This window comes from Oreochromis niloticus, linkage group LG20 (assembly GCF_001858045.2).
Source record: "Oreochromis niloticus isolate F11D_XX linkage group LG20, O_niloticus_UMD_NMBU, whole genome shotgun sequence".
In the NCBI taxonomy this organism is placed as follows: domain Eukaryota; kingdom Metazoa; phylum Chordata; class Actinopteri; order Cichliformes; family Cichlidae; genus Oreochromis; species Oreochromis niloticus.
Window position 1 is genome coordinate 8578753 of NC_031984.2, and position 21761 is coordinate 8600513.

Below are 21761 nucleotides of genomic sequence, written 5' to 3' on the forward strand. Positions count from 1 at the left end.
CGCTAGCATCACCGCACGTAGCCCCGTTATTTTAAGATCATCTTAGCTAATGAAAGTTTTACGTCGCAGCTGTACGAGCTCGCTACGTGTTTTGTAAGCTGCTGTGCTCTTCACAAATAAAGCTGGAAGCAGCTCAGACTGTTAGAACCAGCACTGAGGCCTGTTACATTTATACAGTGTTAGAGCAATGGCTGTAACCTACAGCCTTTAAACTAGCGATTACAATGCTGACAGTAAACTCGTCAGTCCAGATGTTACCACATTACTCTATGGTACTTAGAGTTAAAACAAACGAGACAGGCTGATTAAAATAACAGCTGTCAGTTCTCTCATTCCTTATATCAAGACTGGAGATGACACTACTGTGATCACTTCATTTAATATGTGAGTGCACAGATTCATTCTCAACTGGACATAAATGATGATCAAAGGTTGTGTATATATGATGAATTCATCAAATCCCAGCCTCTAACACAGTGCGCTGAATCTCAGCTTTGAATGTCCAGTATATTCTAATCAGTGCAATGTAAGCATTCACTGAACCTACAGTATCTACACCTGTGTGGCAAATGTGTGGTAAAGATACAGATAATGAAATTGAATTATTAATACAATATACATCATGAAAAATGAAAGCTGAAATTGATTCAGTTTAGTACTTTTCTCTGTATGCTCTGTGATTATAAAGGCCTTAAATTCTGTGATATATACTGTAAATGATTTTCACAGAGGTCTTAAAGTACTTAAATCACTGCTGATAGTCTGGTTGTTTATATTTTCACATGTTTTTGTGTCTGTAAGGCTGTTTGATGACGATTTGGACTCCTCTGGGAGATGAGGACACACCCACATCTGTTCCATACTGCAGCCATTGATGGTGTTACAGCTCTGAGTCAGCTTTGGGCCATCAGACGCACACACTGGAAAACCAGTGCCTGTACTTCATGCAGGAGAGACGGCCTCGGTGATGTAGGTTCATAAGCGAGTTCAAACATTTCTGGCCTCTTATCACTTAGATTTTGAATGCATTTAAAGCAGGAACTGCACACTAGGGGTGGGTTTTAATAATCGATTCATCGATTAAAATCGATTCTGGCTTGGATAACGTGAAATCGATTCATTAAAATCCTGAATCGATTTTTTAATATAAATTTATTTTGCCCGAAACGCCAGAATCTCAGGTGAAACCTCACAAAATTTCAACAACCACCAAAAAGCTAAGACAGTAAATGAGAGCAGGTACACGGATTCTGCACAAGGACGTAAACACACAGCGCGACCCGCGGATCAGAAAAAGTGAGATGTCGCCTTTCTCACCCGACGGGCGCTGCAGCTTTAAGCGTCTGCGCGCGACGGCAATCACTTTCTGGCACAACAACTGCACGGACACGGTCGGTGCCGAAAGCCGACAGCTCGCTGATTCTGATATTTCGGTGGGTAGCACTTTGTGTTCACGTCATTTTTGCGCTGATTCTAAAGCTGTTAGTTTTATCTCTCTCCAAACAATATTGACCGAACCAGCAGCAAAAGAAGATCCAAACTACGCTTCACGTAAACATCGTCATGAATTTCCTCTGACTTTTACTGTTTTGCTTCACCCACGATAAAATCACACTTCATGCACAGCTCTCTCTCTCTCTCTGTACTGTTTTCTGCATTATTTGCTTGCTTGTTATGCGCAACTCTACTGTTGTTTACAGCGCTGTCGGCCGCTGTTTTTTTTTTTTTTTTTTTTTCGTTTTACATACTTCCGAAAAGAAAACCTAATTTCTGCCGTTCAATACTGAACAAATTTAAACTTTTTAAAATTATGCGAAATGCAAAACGCTTAGCCGTGTCTCTAATAAAACCGCTGTAACGTCAGAGGTAACGTTCATATTTTGATTAATGGTTTTCTTTCGTTTTTGATGTACTGCAGATGCATATTTTTATAAAATCTCAGGCCAGGAAATCCACCTTCATGTTTTTCTGTTTTATCTTCAGCTACTTTGACACAAAGGAATCTGCTGTGACGCTCACACCTTTGATAGTCTTGCGTGTGTCAGCTTCCTTTTATAGATACAAAAATATGTCAATGTACTGATCTGAATTATAATATTTCTGACTGTCAAAATTTCCCAGATTCAAATCGAATTGAATTGGGACCTTGTGAATCGGAAATGAATCGATTCTAGAAATCAGTGACGATACCCAGCCCTACTGCACACCTAGCTGTCAAATGTTTGGCAGCATGAGTACTGTAAAGTTTTGTAGGGTCCTTGTTGAAAATTCCACAAGCACCACACCACATTTGTCATATACAGTTCCATTTTGTACAGGACATTTTTGAAATTATGTGTATGTGTGTGTGTGTGTACATATACATATATATATATATATATATATATATATCCTAGTTATCCACTTGTCAGTAATTTTTGAGTAAATGGATGTCACTGATGAATCAGTGGTGATTCACCTGCAAATGTTTTTAACTAACTTTGTTTTTCGTAGAATTCATCAGCAGCTGCGGAGAGATGCATTTGAATATCTTCTGGTTCCACTTTTCCTTACCTGGAAGCTGAGTATTGCTGATTTCTGACAAGGACACAAACCTCAGCGCTTATCATGGGTGTTACATCCTCTGTGCAGCAATTCCAGAGAAAACGAGAGAGCAACGACCACTCATTAAGACCAGCCAGAAATCTGTCCCTTTCTGGCAGCTGTGGAAACGTCCAATAAGGAAGTTTGCATTCTTAGAACAATGCTGGGTCATGTGTGATGTGTCATCATATGAGGATATTACATTTTGACTTAATTCTGCTCAATTAAGTGTTTTCTTCATTGATCCAATATGGCAGCTTTGTGTTGTGCTGCAAGTTAAAACCCATTGTCCTCATGAGCACAGCATCTAACAACTCTCCTTAAAAAAAAGTCGACTGACTTTAACTGGACACAATGGTTTCCAGTGGGAGATACATTCATCACTCATCCGTGACACTGGAGAAGTCATCTGGATGAGTGATAAAACAATTTTCCATGGAAAATCAAGAGGAACTAAACTTTGTTTCTTTGGGCTCAATTTTGCCTGAGGCTGAAATTGAACCCAAAATGTTTTCTTCTTTCAGAAGAAAACATTTTGCCAATAATCAGATAAAAAGATTGTTGAACCAGGTGGTATTCTCTGGAGTTTAAGACCAAAACTGAACTCAGTGAATTGACATTAGACTGGAATTCATAAGATGAATAGAAATACTGCTGAAGCTGAATGAGATAGATATCTATCTATAGATAGATAGATATATATATAAAAAATGTGTGTGTGTGTGTGTGTGATCTTTGTTTTCTCCAATTCACCAGGTCTGTAAAGTTCAGTATGACTGTAGTACATGATACAAAAGAATAAATACAGAAGAATAACAACTTTATGTGAATAACTTTACTCTTCTTAAAAATAACTCATAAAACAAGTAAAAGTACAAATGTGTACAAGTTAGAGACTTCCTCAGTAAGTTTACACTCTTTTGGAGTGATTTTAATTGTGTGTTAAAGAAGAAAGAGATTAGAGGTAAAGTAGAGGATGCAGAGTCCATCATCACTGAGGCCGTCTCTCCTGCATGAAGTCCAGGTGCTGGTTTTCCAGTGTGTGCGTCTGATGGCCCAAAGCTGACTCAGAGCTGTAACACCATCAATGGCTGCAGTATGGAACAGATGTGGGTGTGTCCTCATCTCCCAGAGGAGTCCAAATCGTCATCAAACAGCCTTACAGACACAAAAACATGTGAAAATATAAACAACCAGACTATCAGCAGTGATTTAAGTACTTTAAGACCTCTGTGAAAATCATTTACAGTATATATCACAGAATTTAAGGCCTTTATAATCACAGAGCATACAGAGAAAAGTACTAAACTGAATCAATTTCAGCTTTCATTTTTCATGATGTATATTGTATTAATAATTCAATTTCATTATCTGTATCTTTACCACACATTTGCCACACAGGTGTAGATACTGTAGGTTCAGTGAATGCTTACATTGCACTGATTAGAATATACTGGACATTCAAAGCTGAGATTCAGCGCACTGTGTTAGAGGCTGGGATTTGATGAATTCATCATATATACACAACCTTTGATCATCATTTATGTCCAGTTGAGAATGAATCTGTGCACTCACATATTAAATGAACTGATCACAGTAGTGTCATCTCCAGTCTTGATATAAGGAATGAGAGAACTGACAGCTGTTATTTTAATCAGCCTGTCTCGTTTGTTTTAACTCTAAGTACCATAGAGTAATGTGGTAACATCTGGACTGACGAGTTTACTGTCAGCATTGTAATCGCTAGTTTAAAGGCTGTAGGTTACAGCCATTGCTCTAACACTGTATAAATGTAACAGGCCTCAGTGCTGGTTCTAACAGTCTGAGCTGCTTCCAGCTTTATTTGTGAAGAGCACAGCAGCTTACAAAACACGTAGCGAGCTCGTACAGCTGCGACGTAAAACTTTCATTAGCTAAGATGATCTTAAAATAACGGGGCTACGTGCGGTGATGCTAGCGTTAGCCACGTTAGCACCTTACCTTCAACAGGTGGTCAGACTGAGTAAACGGGCACTCAGTCAGAGGTTGGCTCTCCGTTTCGCTGCAGGCTCCCTTCATTCTTCACATATCCGTGTCGAGCCGAGTGTAAATCCCGACGCTGAACGGCCTTTGTACAAGCACACACGCTTCGTAGCAGGGAGAAGCTATGAGCTAGAAAAATCCAGGCTGGCAGACAGCCTGTGTCTGACCAACCAATCAGAGAGCTCCTTACATCCCACGGTGTGGCTAATTTGAATAGCCTCCAGCAAGTTGTTAATCGAAGAGCTAATCCAGCAGCTAATCCAGGAGCTAATCCAGGAGCGAACAGGAAAGGGAAATGGATTTTGAACTGCAGTTTATTAAATTGCAGGTGGAAAAGGGATTTTGAACTGCAGTTTATTAAATTGCAAGTGGAAAAAAGGATTTTGAACTGCAGTTTATTAAATTGCAAGTGGAAAAAGGATTATGAACTGCAGTTTATTAAATTGCAAGTGGAAAAAGGATTTTGAACTGCAGTTTATTAAATTGCAAGTGGAAAAGGGATTTTGAACTGCAGTTTATTAAATTGCAGGTGGAAAAAGGATTTTGAACTGCAGTTTATTAAATTGCAAGTGGAAAAAGGATTTTGAACTGCAATTTATTAAATTGCAAGTGGAAAAAGGATTTTGAACTGCAGTTTATTAAAGTGCAACTGAAAAAAGGATTTTAAAATGCAGTTTATTAAAGTGCAATTGGAAAAAGGATTTTGAAATGCAATTGGAAAAAGGATTTTGAAATGCAGTTTATTAAATTGGAATTCAAAAATGAATTTACAATTGCAGAATTTATTCTACAATTCATTATTAAAGAACAGAAATTTTTATTTCGATGCGCGTGGCTCTTCTGGTCCTCCATAATCAAACAGGTGTTGGCACTTCCTTTCTAAAGCTTAGCTAGAAAGCAAATCTTTAAATCAACTCATCATAATCTATGTTTAAAAAAGACATATTTTAAGTCATGTTAGCACCTTGGTTCTTGGGTTGGTAATGCCAGTCTGTTGGCTTGCCACTTTCTTCTAAATTAAAATATCTTAAAAACTTTACACTGGATTTCTGGGGGATTTTGTACAGGCATTCACCCTCAAGAGGGTAAAGCCCATGGACTTTGTTAATCCCCTGACTTTTCCTTGTTCACCACTTTAAGGTTGACATTTTTTCTTTTCTAGTGAAATTCCTCCACAACTGTGATGAGACTTACTGTGAAGCTTGGTATATATAGTCATGTGGAAATATAATAAAATGATACAGTACAAATATGTACAATGTATCACTAACTGCTGCTCCTGTAAGGAAAAACACAAACATACAGCACCAGAAACACAGAAATTAGAAAATACACAGATACATAAATCAACAATCTTTTTCTAGTGTGAGTGAGAGAGAGACACAGAGAATTAAAATGCCTGTGTCTTTGTCACAAATGTATGAGGGTGGGAAGCCACCATAATGCCCTTCATCTTGGCGATAACCAAACGCCCATCCCAGCAAGGGAAGGAGGGCCAAAGGGTGAGAGTCCCAGACGACCAGAGGCACGGTCAGGCGACACTGCTAGAGGCCAGCTACCCTGATATTTGTCTTGAAAAGGGTCCCAGGGACCCAAAAACCACCCCAAACCCAGCATTGCCGTGCAGGGCCAGCACCCGCCACCACAAGCACCCCAGGCCCCACATCCCAAGACTGCTAGACATCACCTGCTTCAGTCCTCCACTGCCACTAACCGAGGCAGACACACACACTCCAAAACCACAACCTCAGCTCTCCGGCCCCTAGAAGGTCACCAGACACCTGTAGTCCCAGAGACCACCCTCATCCATCGGCAAGGCAAACAGTCCACTAAGTAATGGAATTGATAAGTGGGGACCAGAGAGAGACAAATTCATCCAGTTGGTATTTTGAAGAGGCAGACATTCTCTAAAGACTAATGTGATCAAGAAGTAAATTTCTATACTGACTGATACATAAGCTGTTTTTTGATTTCCAGTTCATTCGAATAGTTTTCTTGGCGATGGATAAGGAAGTAAGGAGTATATCTGATGTATTTGCTTCCATATGTCACCGAAGATGCGCAGCTTGGTGAGGTTGGGATACCGCAACTAAACCGTGTGGATAGCTCTTCCCATATCCTCTGCCAGAATCTCTGGACAGGCCTGCAGGACCATATATCTCAGCAGAGTTGTCTTTGCAATAGGTGCATATTAGTGTGTAAGGCCCATTTGGAACAGCCTTTGTCCTGTCTGGTGTGTTCTGTAGAGAATGTTGTATTGTATAAGTTCTTTTAGTCATTTTGAAGGTGTTTAAGCCTATTTGTGTCCAGAAGTTTTGATCTGGACAAATGGAAAGATCTCGTTCACACTTCACAGTTGGGATGGAAAGTGACTTGTCAGTTTTAAACAATATCTTATACATTTTTGATAACCATTTGGGGTACAGATGTTTAAAATTGTGTTACCCAAGTTGGCGTTTGTAGATTCAGTTGACTGGTTTTGAATATTGGATGGACTTCAGTTTTCAGACATTCAAGAAATTCGCCTTTGCTGATTCTATATTTTCAACATTCGGAACAAATATACTAGCGATATAAAAATCCATATTTTGAATACATAATTAAGTATTATAAATCTGCCTTCTAGATGTGTAATATTGTTGCTAACAGTGAAGTTTATTTTTCTGCTAATTAATTTGGCTACGCCTCTTTGTTTTGAGTTGTAACAGGCTGAGAACGTGTGAGGGAACTGTGGAGAAGTGAGTGTGTGTAAAAGATGTTTTGGACATATGGGTCTCCTGTAGAAAGACAATGTCTGCCTGTAAGTCATTTAATCGGTTAGTAATTTTAAGCCTCTTTTCCCTGGAACCGATTCCACATACATTCCATGAGACAAACCTCAGGGTGGTCATGTTTAAACTAACTAGTGGAGTGTTGAATGTTTGCTAAAGTTGTGTGTGTGTGTGTGTGTGTGTGTGTGTGTGTGTGCATGCAGATCTGTCTGTCTTGTACGGGTGTTTATGTGTCTGTGCTGTATTTTGGTGGGTGTGTTTGGTATGGCTGTGTATGTAACTGTTGTGTATGTTTATGTTGTAAATTGCAGCACTGATGGTAGAATATACATAATGCTGAGTGCAGAAGAGGGGAAAAGATGTGAAAGGTGATAAAGGGAGTGAGACTTTCAGTGACCTAAATTCAACAATAATAATGATAAGGAAAAAAAAGTCAAAGGTGGACAGTTTTTTGTCTATCGACTCCAAAATGTGCACCATGTCGCTGGTCTGTGGCGAAGCTGGCTCTGGTGAATGTTCTGGGCCACTTCTTTTGTAGACGGAGCCTGTCTGTTGCTGCGTCGCGCCTTGTTTGGTTTCCCTATAATGATGCGCTCGAAACACTCATCAATAAAATACTGCAAACTGTCCAAGTCTTCTTCGCCGTCCTCCAGAGTGTTGCAGTCGATTGAAATATGTCTGTAATTCTTATTTTTATTACCTTTAAAGCTGTCAAAGAGTAAATTGGCAGAGAAAGGTAGTGACAGAAATGTTTGCAGTTAGTGGCACATTATGTTCAGTGCTGCCAAGATTTTCGTTTCATCTTGCGATATTACAGCATAGCTTTCTTCATCTACCTTCCCTTAGATTAGCTCCTTTACTTCATTAAAATTTACCATATCCTCTGCTCACCCTTGAGTTAATAATAGTGGAATGGCTGTTTTGAAAATTATCGGCTACATTGTAAGGTAAGTATAAGGATATCAATAGTTTTTGTATTGTATATCTACTGAGGCTCAATTTGATATTTGTCCTGAGCTTTTGCTTGTTTCAGAGTCATCTAGATGCTCAAGATACTCAGATCTCTGATCTCTCCTAGTTCCCCAGTGGGAAGAAAAGCAGACTTCTTAAGTGACACAGCAGTGCTTTCAAAGGGGCTCTTTCTGTTATAAATAAACAGGCCAGGGCCGGCCAAGCTAGAGCTGCTCTTCCCCTCTGAGCTGCTACAGGTCTCAACACCTCGCCTGTCAGCTGTCGTCTGGGGGAACTGGCCCCTCTTTTCCCCTCCTCCCTGTAAGACACTCTCAGAAATGTTACCGGAAACACATGCACTATTTTCAGACCATGCAATGCTGCAGTGTTTATGTTGTGACATGCATCTCAGGTGGGCAAGGACTTGATGGTGTTTTTGCAGTCGCCTTTTTAAGTATTCTACTACTGTTTGTGTTCTGCCCATGAGCGTATAAACATTCATTGGCACATTTTTCTCACAATAAGCGCACCAGGAGCTAAACCTCCAATCCAGTAAAGTCAGCTTTCTCACTAACCGCACTGGCCTATTAAAACAGATTAGTTTAATTCCTGGCAAAACCAGTAGGCTGATAACTGTTAGGCAGTGTATGCATGCATTCCTTTATACCTGCACCATACCAATGCAGGGGGGGTGATTGCTGAGCTTTTGTTCATTAATGTTGGGGTTACTCAGGACTGACCATTGAAAAAGGAGTGGCTGTCATTCTAGGTGGTCTGTTAATGCAGCATCCTGCTGGGGTGATAATTGAAAAGACTGTGTTTCTTTAGGTGTCAGTTAGGTTTTCACGTCTAGGATTATTTGGGGGGAATGTGGTCATGCTATATTATCCCACCCACATTGGGAATGCAATATAGGTTTTGAAATGACTTTCATCTACCTAAAAAAATTTGAGAAAATCAGTGTTTATGCAGTTTTTTGATGATTTAATATAAAGTCGTATGCTGTATCTTTAGTCCAAACTCTCAACAATACAACATAAATAAAGAGTAAAAGTAGCAAGGCTACACAAAGTCCACGTGTTGTCATTTTGCTGTCACTGAGGCTGACAAAAAGACCATTAGAGATAGGATTTCATTTAGCATTAGGCTGGGGTATCTTGTTTCACGGCTGGTTTGCAATCTCTGCTCCATGTCTGGTCATGGTGTCGCCAGGCTGACCTTTTAGCCTGAAATACAGTATGTTATCGTGACTCACTCCAATTTGCGAGTGATATTGTTTTGAACCAATTCAAATTCACACAAAAAGAAAAACATTTTAACCCATGTTGAATATCTAACGATGTAGTGGAATCAGTTAGCATCAGTCACATTTAAAGCACTTGAGCAGACTAAAATAACAGGCATGAAAGGTGTAAAAGTAAATAATATTTGTAAGCATGTATTCAGTGATGACTCCTCCATTTTAATTCTATGAGAAAAACAAAGGAAAAACTCATCACCTTTTCCAGTTGCCTCCAGTGCAGACATCCTTTCTCATCCTGTTTAGCTGCACCATGTACACAAGTCCATACAGGCTGGATGCTTATTTTGACATGCCTCCCTAAACAGTGAGGGTTGGTATAAAGGGAAAGGCGTGTGTGTGAGGCTGTGTGGCAAATGCTGGCCTGAGGCCATATATGCTTGCCACATGGAATGTTTGGCCCTCCTATAAAGGGATAGACATTAGATAAAAGCAGCAGACTGAGGCTGGGCTCTTACATGCTTGTGGATGACAACAGACTGTTGCAGAAGCAACTGATGAATAATTTTTCTTCCATATTATGCTGCTTGTGCTAACATCACTGTTAAAATTTACTCACTCAGACCCTAGTGGATGTAAAAAGCATAACTCTGGTATAACTAATACCTTAACTGGTCTTGAGCAATAGTTATCCAGGTTTTCTGAGGTTTTTTCCATTTTTTTCATTTTCATTTTTAGTCCAGTCTTTGTACCCAACCATTTTCAGATGATTTTTATTTAGCCACTTAATGCTAATCTATGAATCATTCACGCTAAAAAAACCCCCCACCTAACCCAATTTTGAATTGTATCTTTTCCATTGCAATGCAATGCTTCTTATTGCATTGCACCCTGCAGCATCATTCTCCTAATACCAGAATATAACTGAAGCAGAAGATGGTCAAGCAGACACTCCAAAAATGTGTTCAGAAATGTGGACATATGCTATTCTGGGCCCCTTCCTTCTCACTGCTGTTCATCTCTTCTGAAAAAATCTGGTGTGTTTGTTCTACCCACAGCATTAGTCACTGAACACTTTAAAAAGCCAATCTGTGAATAATGTCAAAGGGCTCCTTAAACTTCCTTCCTGTCCAGTCACATTAGATTAAACCATGTAGAAATACCAATGCATTGCTGAGTGCAGAAGGGCCATATTGTGCAAGTGCTTTATCCAGTAGGGGCTCAAGTAGAGGTTTACTGTTGGAACTGGTAGTTTGTCAAATCACAGACCACTCCTACACAGGTTAAATGTAGAAATTTGTATTATTCAAACATAAAAATCCTGCCCTAGTGACACAGATCTGTAGTCAAATCATTCCTTTGCACACCTTTGTAGGTGTGCAAAGGAACAGTGCTCTTGGGCTTATCTCTTTTCCTCTTTTTCTTTCATCACTCTTTCACAACACTCAGCCAAGCATGTTGTAAAACCTCCCTCATATCTGAAAACAGCAATGTTTCGAGATTAGTAGATTTAGCATCTTAATTTTTTTTAACTGTAGCATGACAATCATGTATTTTCTTTCATTCTATCAGTAGCTTTTTTCATGTTGTTTTCTTTGTATGCACATACAACATATTTTTACCTGCTGTAGTAGACCTGATCTAGCGTAGGCCTGCTTGTTCACAACACCTATTCCTCAGATAACAATGGGTCAGCTAAAGGGAGTTCAACGACTCAGCCTGCATTGGTGCCTGGTTGTGCTTGGTTGACCCTTTTTTTTTCAACCTACCCTATCTAAAAGAAGTAAGTATGTGTCAAGCTTTCATCTACTTGATGCTTTCTGCAGTTTACATTCCATTCCTGCTTAGTACATGCTGCTACTTCAAGCCCAAGCAGATATTAGAGAGAGTAAAAGGAAGAGAAGGTGTGGTGGTTAAAGGGAGATGGAGGGTCAAGTAGGCTGAGAATTCATCTTGTGAAGGTTTTCTGCTTGCATAAAAGGTCACAACTTGGCGTTTGGATCAATTGATTGGAATGAGCAATGCTGCCTTTTTCCAGCTTTCATTTTTCTGTTTTTGCATATCCCAAGCTCTCATGGGAACAAAGGCTGATAGGTTGTGTGAGCTCAAGAGGTGATTTAAATGCTAAACCTGTGCTGCTGCTATCAACAGATAGTGTCAGCTGCTTTCAATAAACATTTTAATGAGAGAGCATCACTTGCGGGAGACTCGTGTCTGTCATGAGCTTCATCCAATTTCTTTCTCTTTTTTTACTGTAAGACCCTGGCTGTGCCTTTAAGACATTTCCTACAGATTGTCCTGCAGCTGCATCAGTGGGTTTATTAACAGAGTGGGCGAACTGAGTCCCTGAAGAAATCTTCTCACGCTTCCTCTGACAGGCTTTGGATATCACTGAGATGTAACCAGGACGGGAATGCTGACGTGTGGGTGTATGATAGTGTGTGTCTGTTCATGCAAGGCTGTATTTGACCGTGTTTGTTTGCACTTGGTACCAAATGCCAGTGTTTGTGAGAATATTCAGTTTTTTTGCTTATCTGCATTAGAATCAGTTTGCACTGCTGTTTTGCCTTCCACAGTTTCATGCTTGTTATAATTTGGCATGCAGGCAACACAATACCACTAAGTGCCAATCAGTTTTCATCAAAGGGCAGGCGAGGAGGTTAATATGGGAAAGTTCATGTGAAACTCATCAGCACAGAATGATGATAGATTAAAAATGCAAAAGAACAAGAATTGTGATGAAATGCTTGAATGATGAATAAAAGGGCCTTTAGTGCAAATATTAGCATTAGGGAGGCATTACTTGTTGAGAACCAGAGATGATAGCAGGCCTCCAGCTGCAAGACTCAACGACAGCTGACGGTATTTCTGCCTTGAAAGGTTCTTGGCTCACTTTTTGTGTAGTGCGATCAATCGTTTTCCAAAACGCTTTGCTTCTCACTCATTGCCATCATCATCAGTTGTTCATGCTAAACAGCTGAAGGTCTGTATTATGTCCCATGTCAACTGCCACTCATTATTCATGGATTCCATCATTCCCCTTTGTAGAGCTACTACCATTTGGTTTTGCAAAGTCAATGCTGCATATTTTTAAGCAATTTATAAGTAAATATTCATATGTGAAAGGTGTCCATGTGTGTCTTTGTGTGTATGTAGGCCACTTCCTGTGCATTTATGTCGACGCCTACTTTTTTTTAAAGCCTAACCCGATTACCATGTCTTATTGGAAATTGAAACAAATTAATAGAGCAATGTGTTTACACAGCAAGGTACTAGAGTCAGGAGAGCTTCTGAGGTGTTTGTCCTCTGGGTGGGGTGGGGTTTGAAGAATTACAGAGTCCGTCAAGAGCTTTATCTCCAGGGAGAGATAACTCTAACACCACAGACATGTCTCGACCTCAAGACTCAGACTAAAGGTCAGATTAGCTTTTGGACTAGAATGGAGCGAGAGGGCGCATTCACATGGAGTTCTCAGCTCTGTCTAAGATGAGGTCGGCTGACATTCTCAAACAAGTGTTGCTCAGCATGTTAGCTTTAGATCAGGTGTGAATATGCAGCCGTCTGTAAGTTTGTTCAGGGGTTTTTTTTCCACCCAAATGGCATCCAGCATGTCCAGATCATACACCATCCCAAGGGAGTGGGAAGCGGGAGATGATCACACCAATGGTTGGCTGGTCGGCATCACTGAAAAGAATTTGGTTAGTCAGCAGTTTGCTTTTGAAAATGGCCCGGGATTGTTGTTGTAAGGGTGTTCAGTCAGGGGAGAGAGGATTTGGGGGGATAGATCTAGTTATTTATTAGCTGGATCCATTCAAATGGGAAAACTACCATGACAGAGTTGGGTGGAAATAGGAACTGGCGTGCCATGCCTACTGGAAATGCCAGAGGTGGCATCCTGCCAGAGTCGTATCTAAACTTATAGCCAGCGTCTGGGCAGTCTGCATGCTGAGATGCTGAGAGCAGAGATAATAAACCCACACTGTGCTCCAGTCAGGCCGCCATAGTAAACTTTATCAAGATGATCAGATATGGGAATGGCTGGAAAAGCTTTGTGTCTTCTCAGTGAGGTGTCTGATGTGTCTGTCACGTGTCCTGCAGGAGGACGTTGTTCTGGCTACATGATTTTGATTTTGTATGTGTATGTTGTCATGCAATAAAGAGAATATTGCAAAAGAATTTGCACTTCCTGAGGCTGGTAGTCTGTAGTTTAATAATTGAGGAAAAGGTCACGTGGAATGTATTCTGATATGGACTGGGTATCCAAATCTCCCTTGAGGTGAATGTACTAACACTTTATCAAGTTCCATATTTAATAAATCTTTAGATTATGAGCAATACAGCAGGAGAACAGGCACAGCGTGAAGCAATACATTAATGCTAATTTGCCTCACTAACATGGCAAATTGTGGTAAACAGGATCAAAAGCCACTTTTCCTTTTTGAGCTGACATTTTATGACTTTTTGATGTTTCAGTTCAATTCCATTTTATTTATATAGCCAAATCACAACAATAGTTGCCTCAAGGCACCTCACATTGTAAGGTAAAGAGCCTACAATAAAACAGAAAAAGGACAACATTCAGATAACTCCCTATGAGCAAGCACTTTGGCAAAAGTCGAAAGGAAAAACTCCCATTTAACAGGAACCTCTGGTGTAACCAAGCTAAGGGAGGGGTGGCCATCTGCTGCGACCGGCAGATGGCCAAGAAAAAATACTCATGTGCATCATGGGAAGCCCTCAGCAGCCTAGACCTATCACAACATAACTAAGGAAGGATTCAGGGTCACCTGATCCAGCCCTTACCACTTAACACTTTATCAAAAAGAAAGGTTTTGGTTAGAGGTGCTAGAGGGCACATGATGGTTTATTGATTGACTATTTCCTGATTCCTGAGTCAGTCTCCTGAGTCAGTTTTGAAGGACTAGTTGTGGTATGTGGCATATATTTTTAGCCTGGAGAACAGAGTGTAAAGGATACTTTAACAGATTAGTTTCATTCTGATCTGAACTTCAGCTGCTTTTTCTGGCTTTCGGAAATAAGTTTTATTTGTGTGTGTGCCTGTGAACTTATGCAGGTATTCCTATGCTGGTTGTTGGATGTGGAGTCAGCTGTGAATTTCTGTAGCATTAACATTTACATGAGGAAAAACCGTAAATGCCATGTTTTGAATTTAAGCAAGTGGACTGAAAAAAAAAATAGAACTTGGATGTCGTGAACTTTTATTTGCATGCTGTTAAAAGAGATAATGAAAGATTAAAGTAAACAGATCACAATGCCCCATTTCCCATTCCAGCTTTTGTTTTCTCTGCACAATTCCAGAGCTCATGTATAGCACTGGGTGTAACCCTTTTCCCAAGAGACTTCAACCCTTATTAATCTCTCTGTGTTTACTGCAGGTGACACAGGCCTCCAAGGTATGGGGAGAGGTTCCTCTGCCAGAAGATTTGGAGGCAGAAAAAACTATCCTGGGATCTCAGAGTTTACTGGACGATGATGAGGACTTTGCAGCTGATGAAGCGTCAGGAGGTGGGTTTGGTAAAAGCTGCATAACCACAAAGCAACAGCTGCTCTTAATTCACACCACTTATGCTTTCAATATAAATTCTTAAGATTGTTAACCCACGCCAAAACGGAAAATTGGTAAATATTTGTTCAGAGATTCGTCTTATATTGACTTGCGAGATTCCGACTGTTTAAGGGGAATATAGATCTCCAGCAGATTTGGTGCACTACTTTAAATATAATTGAATGTTTTCCTCACCGCAAATCAGCACATTGACCTATACTTCTGTTTCTCTCATTCCAAAGACCAGCCCAGTGGAGAGGACTATGGAAGCACACCGTGGCCTGATAGCACAAGTAAGTGAACAGACAATCTTGTGGATCAAACAATTCACTCTGACAGATTTTGTTTACATGCGGTGGATCACTCAGCCCTCTAAAGCTCCCCCATCTGCGACTCTGACGTGCACCAGTAACAGCGTGTGTGCGTTTGTGCATGCACACTTGTGCATAATGTCTGTCGGTGCCTGAGTGATGATACCTCCACATCCTTCTACACCCTCTCCTCCCTCCTCGCCAGCTTGCCAGACTCTGGTCATAACACAGGGCCTTGGCTTTATCTTTGAGACATAAACATCTCCTCTTTCATCCTTTTAACCACTGGCGGAGGTGACAGCACAATAAGATACATAAACGCCCAATGAACAATAAAAACTGCGGGAAAGCACCTCTACCCCATTATTTTTATTCAGACTTGTATTCTGTTCAAGGAACACACTATATCACTGCACATAGTTTCAGAAAAAAATAATGCAGAAACCATAATAAACTTTGCATGATGGTCTGACTCTTTAATCATACCTAAAGTTTACGTGTGCCGCTGTTCTTGGTCCGTGTTTTATAGTTTTTACAATCCCTGGGTTGCTTTTCATTGCAGACAGCAAAATAACTAAGAATTACTGTTACCTGACCTTTTCACTGAACATGCGTGCATGCTACTCAGAGTTAGCCACAAAGGATGCCTTAAGAGTATTAACTAGTAACATAGTGCATTTAACTGCTGAGCTCTGATGTTGCAGCAAAATCAATGCTCGACGTCAAAGGATAACTGGAATCGCATCGTAGATATCGATTGCTCAGGTTTTGATTTATAGTTCACCATGAAACTTCACTGATCGATGGCATCCTATATGATTGTGCTTTAATTATATTTTCCATAATTATAGTGTTAACACTCTATTTTGTGACAGCAATGAGTTAGGCCCAAGCATTGTCCAAAGTTGCCATTTCTCACTTTAGATTACTCTAAGTAAGTACTCTGGTTTAGTAATGACTGCTGACTGCATGTACGCATGTGCAAACATGACACTCCCTGAATCCACTAGGAAATTGCATGCAATCGGAAATCACAGGTACTTAGTACTAGGGAGCTAATAGGTTAAAGTTCTTTTAATTTTAGTTCTCACATGCACTCAATTAGCTGAAGTCTTTAGATCTACATAGACTATATATAAAGGATAGAAATTTGCTGCCATAACTTCAGCCATTTTGATTTGGGTTAGTAGTATGGCTGTGGCCCTAAAGCATACCATAACTTATCATCCTGTTTGACTGTAATGAGGACCACAATCTATGAAATGAACATTAAATTGTATTCAGTAATACCATAGATTCAAAAGTAGATTCCATATGAAGAGCCAGTGAACCAAAAGGTCATTTCCAAAAGACTTTGATACATAATGAGTATTTTTTGCAATCAGTGGACTCGCCCCTTACTGGTCATTGGGGAGAATGCAGGTTTAACTCTTTAGCTTGTTATAGCCAAAGTTATATAGGCGTTGGCTATAATAAGCCAAAGCAAACATAGCTGTTACTTCTTAGGTTGCCCTTGGTGCCAGAGACTTGCAATTGACAAATTCATGGAGCTGATTACATCAGGGCACAATAATTGTTTTGGTAGCAAGCTAGCATAAGAGCATCATGTGCTTCACTCACAGAAATAGCAATTCTGTGAAGCCTCACAGAATCTAGGCCAGTTAAAGGTGCCAGAGGATATTTTAACACGGCTAGCATTAATGTGTGTGGTGTTGACATCATGTGATAGCGGCAGATTAGACTAGCAAGGCTTAACTGACTGTTGAATCACTTTTTGACTCAACCTTCAGTATTTGTTTAGCGTTGACTGATTGAGACATAGTTAAAGGGGATGTATTTTTACCCCATAAACACAGTTTGCCGCTTATTTCAGCCTAAGTTGTTCTCCAGCCTTCTGCAGCACGCTGAGCTGCTCTTATAATGAGAATGGCAGACAGATTCGTGAGAGAAAAAATATCTATAAGTCATAAAAGACAAAGGAAATCAGTGTTCTGTTCACAGCACAGGATGAGAAAATATATTTCCATTTGTGTGTGTTAACATTTTCAGCGTGAATGAGTCAAGAACAGTCTCAAGTACTCTGGTTCCATAAACTTCCTTGCTTTTGTTTTCACAAAGAGGTCAATTTTCTTTTAATATAGCTGTTGAAAAGAACGTTCAGATTATGTGGTGCTTTCTCAATTATATTGTCTTATCTCAAAGGTGCCTGGACACATTTGCATTCTCCCCAGTATGACCGTGGTGGTAAGATTAGTGTAGTCAGACTAGCGCCATATATAGATCTGAGTAAATCTGCCTTGGGAAGGAAATTCTGTTTCCTGTGCTGAATCCTGAATACTTTGCTGAGTGTCTCTGTCCTGTGGGCTGTCCAGACAATTCACCCAAGCCCGTGCCTTCCTTCCCCCTCCACTTCTGTAAATGGCAAGACGCTGGTGGTACAGATGCCCCCATTATGCTTTGTATCCTGTTGTGTGGCTGTTTGCTGATGGTTAAGGAATTCCCATTTCCCTTTGTCTCAGACATGTACAATGAATCCCTGCAAATATCTGGAATTGAAACTGCTCTTAAACAAGAGCTATTGTGAACCGTCTTCTGTGTATTGTTGCTCTTTGTCTCCCTCTTAATCATAGTCTGCAATCTTTTCCAGAGATATGGAAACTGTGTCCCATGTCCTCCTAACCTTTCATCTTGACCTCTAAACTCAGAGTCCCAAAGAGATTTCTTTGGGACTCTGAGGAGGTAAATCCAGCTTATCTGCTCTGTGAGAGCCTTTCCTTGTTCCACAGGCTCCATTACAGTCATTCCCAGTGTTCTAAGGATATTGGCCACTTTGTTTAGGACATAAGGAAACAAAGGTTACCAGGCCACTTGCTTGTAATAGTGTAGTAATTGGCGAAAGGCCGCTGGGGTTGCGCTCTTCACAGTGTTTATTTTGGGTAAAAAGCTTGAGAATTATTTTTTTTGAATATACTTAGACCAGGGTGAAAAACACATGGCAGACCACTTCTTTTTCTATATAAATAAATAAAGGTAATTAACCATTACTAAAAATAAGGTTTATGCCCCAGCTTAACAGTACTAGTTATAAGCAAAATATATTTTCATGATTTTTTTAGTGGTTAATTCACAACTGTGTTGTTGTAAATATGTATGTAAGTTGTTGTTATCCAAGAAAAAATAGTAAAGCACATTGTTTGGAGCACCACGGAGGTTATCACTGTTGCCTGAGTTCCACTCCACCTGTGTGGAGTTTGCATGTTCTCTTATTCTCTCCAGGTACTCTGGCATCCTCCCACAGTCCAAAGACATGCAATTAGTGGGGTTGGGTTTATTGGTAATTCTAAATTGCCCATATTTGTGAATGTAAGTGTGAATGGTTGGCCTCTCTGTGTTAGCCCTGCAACACACTGGCGACCAAAGTGTGCCCTGCCTCTCGCCCTATGATAGCTGGGATAGGCTCCATCCCTCCCCCACGACCCTGACAAGGAGAAGATGAAGAGAATAGATGGATGGACTATTTTTTTTTTTATTAAAATGCCAAATAACAAATAACATTTGTTATTAGTAGTTGAATATTATGCATGATTAATTTCTGACTTCTCAGAGAAGTCCAGCTACAACCCACCTCCGCCTCAGCTCCTTTTTTAAAAACTTTATCAGTGTCTGTTGTATCTTGTTCCTGTTTTCTACTATGCTGTAGTCTTACTCTCCACACCTCCACAACTTTCCATGTATGCGCATGAAAAGGAAGGGAGGTGTGCTTTTTCCACCTTATGCTTTCCACAAATGCAAGTGGAAGGCATTTAATGTAGGTCCCAGTGCAGTCCCATAGTAGACCAACTTCAGCCTTAATATGTCCCATTAAGTACATTTCTCATTGCAATGGTTCAGGAACATGTCAGTATCATAGTGTATTGTATTTGTCCAAGTAGCCTCCTTTTAAAGAAGTCTTGAGATTTACTCAGAAATTATATAATATTTTTTTATCTTTTGCTGTGCAAAAAAAAGGAAAAGGCAACCACATATTAAAAATAGAAGAGATAAGCAATACATGTCAAAGTCACTGTGTCAACAATCCTACTAGCTGTCATTCTTTTTCTTTGTGGCTCACTAATGTTTTGTTAGTGCAAGTGGTGAAAAGATATGTCAGTGTAAACATGATAAACAGCATCTCAGTCCTGAGAAACTCAGATGGCTTCTAGCTATTGTCGTGCTGAGATTGCTATACATCAATATCTAACGCTGCTGTCTAAACTAGCTCTCTCATCCATTGTTTAAATACGCTAGACAAGGACTCACCTGTCATTGGAGTTCGATCTACATGCTGGGATTTGTGTGTGTGTGCATGTGTGTGTGTATACTGTTGACGCTGATGTGAGTAGAGGGAGACTCACAGACAGGGTACTGCATTCCTGTGTAGCCTCACCTGGCTTTGCTTCTAATCATTTACTACTGAGCGCTTACTGAAAAAACATGACATAGGTTTGGATTCCTCCGTTATCTGTCAAATTGAGCAGATGTTGCACCATTAGTGGACAATACATCAGGGTAATGTAGCTTGTCTTGTCAGTTTGGCCTGAGCAGTGCCAGGCCACCCACTCAGTTACATGCTTTTTCATGGTCAGCTGGTATGTGTGTCTCAGTGGCACTGCCTGTGTGTGTGCTTGCAAGAGTGTGTCAGTTACACGGAGCCTCTTGGGCACTTACACAGAGGGACAAACGCTGGCAGCTGCAGTTATTTTGCTGAGATCTTTGTTGTTGTACTGCTGGAGCTCTACAAGGAGGTCACGCACTTGAAACAGAATGTTATTGTGGACAGGACAGTTGTAGGAGCAAAAGAACGTCGGTGCTGTAGTGTTAAACGACACGTTTGGACGAACCTTTGTCTTACCTACTTGCCTCAATCAGTGATAAAAGCTTCTATCCATTCATAGAAGCTTGTCACTCTGACTGTGTACAATTCATTTTGGGTGGGCATAGTTCTGAAAGACTCCTGCTGAATGGTCTTAGTCACTAACTTGAGCTCTATTACTGCACCTAGCCCTGTGATCCTACACTCTGTTGTACCAATAACAAATGAGTTGCCTTGGAGAGCTGGCTTGTGCCACTCCCCTTTAGGAAAGAGATTTTTAGGGTTTCTTTCAAAGAGAGCATATCTGACTGCTGGAGTGATTTTCTTTTTCCTCTCTCCAGGAAGGACTTGTACTTTATATCTCTGTGCATTTTGATGAGCTTAAAAATCAGTTACGATACATCATAAATGAATAACTTACACTTGTGCTAGCAAAATGTTTAATTGTGCTGCAGACCAAATACTGAATTAAAGTGGTTATTGGCTGGGTATTCAATTGTCCTGTGGTTTTCCCCGATATGAGTTTATTCGGATAAAGCTCCACAGTTGATTAGTGGCTTCCTGGTTGCACCCTAGAGAGTATCTATATCAAATAATACCACTCCCGGGACTCATTAAGTTCTTAACTAGTTTTTCTTCTGTTGCTGACAATTCATGTACATCCACTGGCCCCCCAAAACAGAGGGAAACCACATAAACTGGTGTAACAAAGGTCAGTGGAGGCCAAAATAATGTATTCTGGCTGGATTCAATCAAAGTTAAAATTTTAAACCACAAGATAATGGAGCTTGACATGAGACACACTCTACTGAGTGTATTACCCCATATGCCTGCCTGGGGCATCAGTGAGCCGCTGGACAGTCTGTGGCACTAGTTACACAGTGCCCCAGAGGTTCTCATTTGGATTCAAAAATATTTGCTTGATCCAAGCATTGCCTGCACACTCTGGTCACATGAGGCTGTACCAGGAGGAACATGGGGCCCAGAAGATCTGACAATGATTCTGAGGATTTCATTCTTGTACCTAGCAGAAGTTTGACCCTCCAAGGATATTCCTTGCCAGACCATTACTGACCCACTGCCAAACTAGTCATGCAGGATGATGTTGCCGAAATCTCCAGACTCTTTTTTACCTGTCACATGTGCTCAGCATGAACCTGTTCTCATCTTTGAAATAAACAGAGTCCCAGTGGAAGACCTAGCATTCTTCTGTTCACTATCCCGATCGTCAGTCAAGCTTTGTGGTGCTGGACTAAACACTAAAGGATACGGAGACCTCGTGTCACAGAGTCTGTTTCTGATGCTCTCGATTACTAGTTTGGTCAGAAACATGCAGATCAATAGCTTGCTAAAGGTCATTTTCTAGGGTCCTGACGGTGCTCCTGCTGCCCCCTGCCCCAAAGAAGCCGATACTGTCCTTCTGCTGCATTGATGCCATTCTACGCCCCTGTCCATTGCACTTTGT

General features: G+C 40.5%; 1 protein-coding gene across 13 annotated transcripts in view; it reads left to right on the plus strand.

The window, feature by feature from the left end:
* The window catches only part of hspg2 (heparan sulfate proteoglycan 2), a 102283-nt gene that overhangs the window by 19564 nt on the left and 60958 nt on the right, over positions 1-21761 (plus strand). For all 13 annotated transcript variants that reach the window (XM_025901611.1, XM_025901615.1, XM_025901616.1 and 10 more), the window contains exons 2-3: positions 14964-15093; positions 15376-15426. In XM_025901611.1, coding sequence (XP_025757396.1) covers positions 14964-15093; positions 15376-15426 — 181 coding nt within the window. The remainder of the gene's footprint in view (positions 1-14963; positions 15094-15375; positions 15427-21761) is intronic.